The 8,434-nt window shown below is 52.8% G+C and overlaps 1 protein-coding gene across 1 annotated transcript; it reads right to left on the bottom strand.

Annotated features, from left to right (window-relative positions):
• Window positions 1–4,423: 4,423 nt before the first annotated feature.
• On the bottom strand, window positions 4,424–7,513 carry BTG2 (BTG anti-proliferation factor 2). The gene is made up of 2 exons (XM_066565397.1): window positions 7,308–7,513; window positions 4,424–5,095 (listed from the first exon to the last, which is right to left on the bottom strand). Exons 1-2 carry the CDS (start codon window positions 7,465–7,467, stop codon window positions 4,758–4,760), a joined length of 498 nt encoding a protein of 165 aa, XP_066421494.1. The 5' UTR covers window positions 7,468–7,513; the 3' UTR covers window positions 4,424–4,757.
• Window positions 7,514–8,434: the final 921 nt, after the last annotated feature.

Raw genomic sequence — 8,434 nt, 5'->3', positions numbered from 1 at the left:
CAGCATGAAGTGTAAACCCCAAAGCCATCAATAAAACCTTTCCAGTGCCTGCAGCCAGCGCTTCTCCTCCTCTCCGGGATGGATTTCCAGCCGGAATCCAGGCTGGAATTGCCGTCTAGCGGCTGCTCCGGGCATGGCACGGAGCTTTCCCCGGGAAAAGGGAAAAATCTCCATGGAAAAGGCTCAGCGGGAGTGGGGAGGGACGGAGGCACCACCGGGGTTTTTTAGGGTTTTTTTTTCTGGACCCTCCTGGCTTTGGTCGTGAGGATTTTTAAGAGCTGGGCTGGGGGATGGTTGAAAAATAACGGAAAAAAAAGGAATTTTTACAGAATTTCACACGGAGGGGAACAGAAAGTGCCTTCCCCAGGGAAGCAGAGGCTGCAGGATTCTGTGGGATGAAGGAGTTGGGATTCCAAAAAAAAACCCCCCAAATTCCTGGTCAGGGCAGCCCCAAAGCTCCGGCTAAGGAGAAGCCAAGCTGGAAGATCCCGAATCTCAAAATCCCAAACTCCATCCCAGGGCGGCACAGGGACATTCACACCCTCATCACATCCTCATCCCAACGCCCCAAACCCCATCCCAGAGATCCAAACCCTCCCAGGGGCACCAGGATGGGATGCAGGATTTGGGATTCCAAAAAAAACCCCAATTCCTGTCTGGGCTCAGCCCCCAGCTCCAGCCAGGAAGATCCCAAATCCCAAACTCCCCAAATCCCAAACTCCAATCCTTTGGGATTACCCCTTTCCCATCCCAGGGACATTCACACCCCCATCACATCCTCATCCCAACGCCCCAAACCCCATCCCAGAGATCCAAACCCTCCCAGGGGCACCAGGGGGGGTTGTAGGATTGGGGAAGTTCTTGGGAACCTAAATCCCATAATTTCAGAGGGATGTGGGAATAACAGTCCAGAGGGAGCGATGAAAGGGGTTGGAGAGGTTCTAGGGAGCCCCAATCCCATAATTTCAGGGAGATTTTGGAGTAATAGTCCAGATGAGCAACCAAAGGGTTTTAAGGAGCCCAAATCCCACAATCTCAGAGGGATCCGAGAGAATGGTCCAGATGGAACAAGCAAAGGGGCTGGGGAGGTTTTAGGGAGCCCAAATCCCATAACTTCACAGGGATCTGGGAATGACGGGCGAGATGGAACAAGCAAAGGGGTTGGAGAGGTTCTAGGGAGCCCCAATCCTGTAATTTCAGAGGGATCCAGGAAGGACGATCCAGAGGGAGCAACCAAAGGGGTTGGGGAGGGGATTTAGGGAGCCCCAATCCCATAACTTCAGAGGGAGCTGGGAATAAAAGTCCAAAGGGAGCAACCAAAGGTGTTGGGGAGGTTCTGGGGAGCCCCAATCCCATAATTTCAGAGGGATCCGAGAGAATGGTCCAGATGGAACAAGAAAAGGGGTTGGAGAGGTTCTAAGGAGCCCCAATCCCATAATTTCCGAGGGATCTGGGAGTGACAGCCCAGATGAGCAATCAAAGGGGCTGGGGAGGTTTAAACCCCACCCCCAAAACCAACAAAAACCCCAAAACAACCCCCTCAAAAGCAGCAAAAAAAAAAAAAAAAAAAAAAAAAAAAACCTAAACAAAAAATAAAAAAATAGCAAATAAACCCAAAAAACCCCAAAAAACAAACAAACAAAAAAAAAAACCACAACCGCCCCCCAAAAAATAAAATAAAAAGAAAATAAAAAGAAAATTAAAATAAAAATTTTAAAAACCCACAAAAAACCAACCAAACAACAACACCCAACAAAATAACCCACAGAAACAAGAAGCAGGTCCTGTTCAACAGTCCAGCTCAGTTAAAAATACAAATTAAAATATAATAATAATAATAATAATAATAATAATTAATGACAGAAACCCCCTCAAAAGTCATTTTGTCAAAATCCACAGCAGGCCTGGAGGCCAAAGGCACCGAGAGCTCAGGAATTCACAATTCCCAGCTTTGTGTGGCACCAGCACCAGACAGGAGTGGGTTCTAAGCCCCAAATTGGGTTGGTTTTGAAGCTTATTTTAAATTGGAAATTTAAAAAAAAAAAATCAGCCTTGGAGATGAGGCAGGGTGAGGAGCACGAGGCTGTTCTGGGAAACAAAAATCCTTTGGAAAAGAATTTTCTGGAAAAAAAAAAAAAAAAAATTCTCCCATGGAAAATTTCACTGGGGAGAGGGAAGGGAAAATAAATCAAATTTTGAGGCTCCTCATGTGGCAGCTCAAAGTGAGGAATCCCCCAGAATCAAAGCATTGGGATGTGTTTTACTGGGAAATAAATTGGGGTTTTTTTGGGTTTTTGGAGTGTGGGTGAGGTTACTCAGCTCTTGCACAAGCGAAAATCCCCCCCAGGGCTTCCTTCCTGCTCTGCTGACGTGAGAAATTCCAGTGAAGAGGGAAGTGATGCAAGCCCAGACGCTGCTCTGGCCTCCCCGAGCACAAACAAACCGATATTCCCATAAAAAATATAAATATTTGAGAGTTTAGGTTGATTTTTCAATTTTGGACTTGAAAAAAAATCCAAAAATCTGAATTTTAGAAATGGGAGAGAAGTGATGCAACTCCAGACTCTGATCTCAGGCACAAACAACCTGATATTTCCATAAAAAATATATATAAATATTTGAGAGTTTAGGTTGATTTTCCAATTTTGGACTTGTGAAAAAACCCAAAAATCTGAATTTTAGAAGGGGGAAGAGAAGTGATGCAACCCCAGACTCTGCTCTGATCTCAAGCACAACCAACCTGACATTTAAATAAAAATACAAATATTTGAGAATTGAGGTTGATTTTCCAGTTCTGAACTTGCAAAAATAAAAAAATCTGAATTTTAGAAGGCAGGGCTGGGTTGCTGAGCTGGATGATTTAACGCATTCCCAGAGCAGGCAGGATTTGGAAATGGATTGCACAAATATCTGAGAATTTGAATCACCGGGGGCTGGCTGAGAACAGCTCCGGGTTTGCCACGTCGGGAAAAGGGGAAGAGAAAAAAAATCCAGGAAGTTTTGCAACAACCAAGGCCCAGATTTTATCCCTTGGGGAGGTCCAGGGGGTGGGAAAAGGGGAGAGGGTTTGGGATTTCACAGGAAAGGCTCCTTGCCAAAAGCAAGGTGGGGTTTAGGGCCTTTAGGTGCCACTAAATTTGGGATTTAAAGTGAAATCCTTAAAACAAAAAACCCTTTTAAGGTGTTTGTTAAGATGCTCATTCCCAGCATCAAATGAGGTTTAGGAGCTTTAGGTGTCAATAAAAATATATTATAAAATATATAAAATAATATAACGCCAAAAAATTGGGATTTAAAGGCGAAATCCTAAAGAAAACCCTTTTAAAGGTTTCTTAGTGGTGTTGGTAGTTCCATCCCAGCATCCAGGTGGGGTTTAGGGCCTTTAGCTCCCACTAAATTCAGAGTTTAAAGGTGAAATCCTAAAGAAAACCCTTTTAAGGTTCTCAGAAGTGTTTGTAGCTCCTTCCAAAATCAAGGTGGGGTTTAGGGCCTTTAGCTGCCAATAAATTTGGGGTTTCAAGGCCAAATCCCAAAAACCACCCGGGCAGAGCCTCCCTGAATGCCAAAGGATTGGGCAGAGCAGGAATTTAAAATTGTGTAAAAAGTTCTGTACCAAAGAGAGGGGACCCAAATCCCTTTTCCAAGGGGGGCAGGGAAGTGCTGTGGCTTCAAACAGCAACATCAGGACCCCAAAACACCCACAGGGAGCAGGGAGAGCCCCCCAAAAATCCAGATTTGAGGAGAAAAGGCAGCAAAAAGGGGGTGCCACGCATCAATCCGTGCAGGACGAGGAGAGGAGGGACACAAGGAGGAGGTGGCAGCGTCAGGATGGGGACACAAGGACACAGAAGGGACACAGAGAGGCCACCAGGGCAGGGCTGGGCCCCTGGGAGCAGAAAATCCACAGGTCCAGGGTGGTGGCAGCAGCAGGAATGTCCCCTCAGTGCCACCAGGGTCACCCTGGGGACACCCCCAGCTGTCTCTGCCTTGCTCCACGTCCCAGGTGAGCCCTTCCAGGGCTGGGACAGGGCAGAGCTGCAGCACGTCCAGGAGGGTGACCCCAATGTCACCCAATGGGGCACAGCAGAGCTGCAGCACGTCCAGGAGGGTGACCCCAATGTCACCCAATGGGGCACAGCAGAGCTGCAGCACGTCCAGGAGGGTGACCCCAATGTCCCCAGTGTACCCAATAGGGCAGGGCAGAGCTGCAGCACATCCAGCAGGGCCACCCCAATGTCCCCAGCCCTGAGGTGACACCAAATCCAGGCCCCAAATCTCCACCTGGAGGTGCAGCAGCAGCAGCCAAGGTGACAACAGGGCGGTGACAAGGTGACAATGCTGCCACACTGCCCAAACTGGCCTCACCCCCTCATCCCAAGGTGAACAAAGCCAGCCCCAAAATCATCATCAGGCAGATTTCAGCTTCACAATAACAACGATAATAATACAAAAAAAAAGAGAAACTCACAAGCTTGCAACAGCTTTAGAAAAGGCACCTGGGGCGTCGCCTCGGCTCAGAGCGGCGCCCGAAATTTTAATTTTGGATTTTCTGGAGGTTTTTTTTAAAAAATATAAATAGCTCTTCATCTTAAAAATAGATCCTCAGCTTGAGGTATTACAGTAGCCTGTGTCTTGGCAGTGTAAGGACAAGGAGGAGAAAAAAAAAATTTTTTTTTTCTTTTTGTCGTGTTTTGTGGGTTGGTTTTTTTTTTTGGTTTTTTTTTTTTTCTTTTTTGGGGTTTTTTTTTCTCTTTTTTTCAACTGGAGACAGTCATGATGTAGTTTTTGGAAGGGCTGCTACGGCCCAGCATCATCTGGTTCTTGCAGGTGAGCATCCCTCCGTAGGGGCTGGGGGGTTTGGCGGCCTGGTAGAGGACGCAGATGGAGCCGTCCTCGCCGATCCTGTAGGAGACCTCGTAGGGATCCACCCAGAGCGTGAGCTCGCGGGGCAGCAGCTGCAAGAGCTGGGGCACTGCCAGCCCCCCCTGCCCCGCTGCACGGCTCAGCAGAGGGTCCATCCTCTGGTTGATGCGGATGCAGCGGTAGCCGGAGCCTTTGGAGGGTTTCTCGGGGAACCAGTGGTGTCTGTAGTGCTCTGGGGAGGGAAAAACAGCTGTGAGCAGGGATATTCCAAAAGGAGGTGGGGTTTAGAGCCTTTAGCTGCCACGGAATTTGGGGTTTAAAGGTGAAATCCTAAAGAAAACCCTTTTTACTCAATGATGTCTGTGGTGCTCTGGGAAAAGAAAAACAGCTGTGAGCAGGGATATTCCAAAAGCAGATGGGGTTTAGAGCCTTTAGCTGCCACGGAATTTGGGGTTTAAAGGTGAAATCCTAAAGAAAACCCTTTTTTCTCAGTGGTGTTTGTAGTGCTTTGGGGAGGGAAAAAGAGATGTGAGCAGGGATATTCCAAAAGCAGATGGGGTTTAGAGCCTTTAGCTGCCACTGAATTTGGGGTTTAAACGTGAAATCCTAAAGAAAACCCTTTTTTTTAAATTGCATTTGTAGTGCTCTACGGAGGGAAAAAAGAGATGTGAGAAAGGACATCCCGAAAGGAGGTGGAGTTTAGGGCACTTGGATACCACTAAATTTGGGGTTTAAAGGTGAAATCCTAAAGAAACCCCTTTTTTCTCAGTGGTGTTTTTAGTGCTCTGGGAAATGACCAGGGGTGTCCCACAGGCAGGTGGGGTTTAGGGCCTTTAGCCACCACTAAATTTGGGGTTTACAGGCCAAATCCTAAAGAAAGCCCTTTGAAGGGTTTTGCAGTGGTGTCTGCAGTGCTCCTTCCCATCAGGCAGGTGGGGTTTAGAGCCCTTATTTCACCTTTAAACCCTTAAATTCAGGGTTTGAAGGTGAAATCCTAAAGAAGATCCTTTGAGGGGTTTCTCAGGGAACCAGCGCTGTTTGTAGTGCTCCTTCCCAACAGGCAGGTGGGGTTTAGAGCCTTTAGCTCTCACTAAATTCAGGGTTTAAAAGCCAAATCCCAACAAACATCCGGGCAGAGCCTCCCTGAACGCTGGGAGCACAAAAGGAACCGGGCAGAGCAGGAATTAAACCGGGCCAAAAGTTCTGTACCCAAAGTTTGGTACCCAAATCCCTTTTCCAAGGGGGGGCAGGGATAGGGAAGCACCCCCAGCCCTCTGCCCACCCCAAATGCTTCTCTTCCATCCCAAAAAGCCCCGCAGGACAATGCCAGGGGCTGGGGGGTGCTGGGGGCAGATAGGGCACCCCAAAGCTGCCCCATCCCACAGCTCAGCCCTGTGCTGCCCCTTATCACAGCCCGGCCACCCCTCCCGGGGCTGATAACAGCCCTGGCCGGGAGGGAGGGACCCCCGCACCGCCCAGGGAGTGCCAGGGGCGGTGACACCGGCACGGGCACGGCAGGGACCGGCAATCAGCGGGGGCATCACCGGGAGCAGCTGTGGGGTCTGCACCGCCCCGCAAGGGACAGCCGGACACAAAGGGACAAAGGGACACAAAGGGACAGACGGCAGCGAGAATGGCACGGGACAGCCCCGAGGGGTGCCCGACCCGAGGGGACACCCGGTCCTGGAGAGGACATAGGAGGGGGACATCGGGTCCTGGAAGGAACACGGGGGGAGTCCCCGACGGGACACCCGGTCCCGGAGGGGAGACACGGGGGGCACTCGGGAGGGGACACCCGGTCCCGGGAGCGACACGGAGGGGACACCGGGGGCGCCCCGGAGAGCATCCCCGAGGGGACAGCAGGTCCCGGGAGCGACATGGGAAGGGAAGGGACATCAGGTCCTGGAAGGAACGCGGGAGGCACCCCGGAGGGAACACCAGGTCGCAGAAGGGACACAGGGAGCACTCGGGAGGGGACACCACGTCTCGGGAGCGACACGAGAGGGGACATCAGGTCTCAGAAGGAGCACGGAGGGCACCCCGGAGGGGACACCTGGTCCTGGAGGGGACACGGAGGCCACTCGGGAGGGGACACCCGGTCCCGGGAGGGGACACCGGGGGCACCAAGGAGGGACAGCAGGTCCTGGAAGGAACACGGGGGCCATTCGGGAGGGGACACCCGGTCCCGGGACCAAGACGGGAGGGACACCAGGTCCTCGGAGCAACAACGGGGGACAGTCGGTAGGGACAGCAGCTCCTGGAAAGAGCACAGAGGGCACTCGAAAGGGACACCAGGTCCTCGCAGCACCATGGGGGGCACTCGAAGGGCCGCCAGGTCCTGAAAGGAGCACAGAGAGGGCACTCCAGTGTGCCCCTGGCCCCGAGGGCCACCAGAAGAGCCCGGCCTCCAGCGGGCTCTGTCACCGCCCTCGCCCCGAGCTCACCTGTGAGCGCCTCCCGCAGCGCCCCGCTGAAGACCTGTAGCTGCTGCTCGCTGACGCAGCCCCGCGTCCGCAGCAGGCCGGACACGAAGCCCACGGCGGCGGCGATCTCGGGCACCATGTCGGCCCGGGGGCCGCGGCGCTGGCTGTGGCGGTGGCTCATCCCGGCGGGGACGCGGCGACACCCGCGACCTTCTTCTCGACGGCTCCGCGACGCTCGGACTGGCGGCCGCTGGCACCGCGCGCGGTTTATATAGGGCGGCTCGCGCGCGACGTCACGGCGCGGCCGCGGCGTTCCATTGGCCGCGCCGCATGCAAATGAGGGAATGCAAATGAGCGGCATGGTAATAGCGGCTGAGCTCAGCGCGGTGACGTCACAGCGCGAGGGGGTGGAGGGGGGGGGGCGGTTACCGGGGGAGGATTGGGGGGACCTGGGGGGGGACAGGGACAGAGGGACAGGACAGGGACACAAGGACAGAGGGACAGGGACAGAGGGGCGGGACAGGAACACAGAGACAGGACAGGGACACAAGGACAGAGGGACAGGACCGGGACAGGGATAGGGACACAGGGACAGGACAGGGACACAAGGACAGTGGGACAGGATGGGGACAGAGGGGCACAGGAATAGGGACAGAGGGATAGGGATAGGGACACAGGGACAGAGGGACAGAGTGACAGAGGAATAGGCACAGGGACAGAGGGACGGGACAGGGACACAGGGATATAGGGATAGAGGGACAGGGACACAAACACAGAGGGACAGGACCGGGATAGGGACACAGGGATAAGGACACAGGTACACAGGAGGAGATGAGGGGTGACAGTGCCACCCCCTGAACCTCTGGAACCTTCTGAACCTCCTGAAGAATGTTCCAGGTGTCCCTTGGAGGACATGAGAGGTGATAGTGCCACCCCCTGAACCTTCTGAACTTCCTGGACCTTCTGAAGAAGGGAGAAGGTTCCAGGTGTCCCCTGGAGGAGATGAGGGGTGACAGTGCCACCCCCTGAACTTCCTGAACCTTCTGAAGAAGGTTCCAGGTGTCCCTGCAGAACACAAGAGGTGACCGTGCCACCCCCACCCCACCTGAGGAGGTGGCAGGGGACACCTGGGACCTCCCAGCCCCACT

Source organism: Molothrus aeneus, chromosome 24, assembly GCF_037042795.1.
Source record: "Molothrus aeneus isolate 106 chromosome 24, BPBGC_Maene_1.0, whole genome shotgun sequence".
In the NCBI taxonomy this organism is placed as follows: Eukaryota; Metazoa; Chordata; class Aves; order Passeriformes; family Icteridae; genus Molothrus; species Molothrus aeneus.
Note: the sequence above shows the minus strand (reverse complement) of the source record. Positions and strands in the feature narration are given on the sequence as shown.

What these genes read in the sequence shown, in the direction of transcription:
- BTG2 (XM_066565397.1), bottom strand. Translation starts at nt 7,467, where the DNA reads ATGAGCCACCGCCACAGCCAGCGCCGCGGCCCCCGGGCCGACATGGTG. An exon ending in GCTGCGGGAGGCGCTCACAG is followed by an intron (nt 5,096 to 7,307) that starts GTGAGCTCGGGG and finishes TTCCCTCCCCAG; the next exon opens with AGCACTACAGACACCACTGG.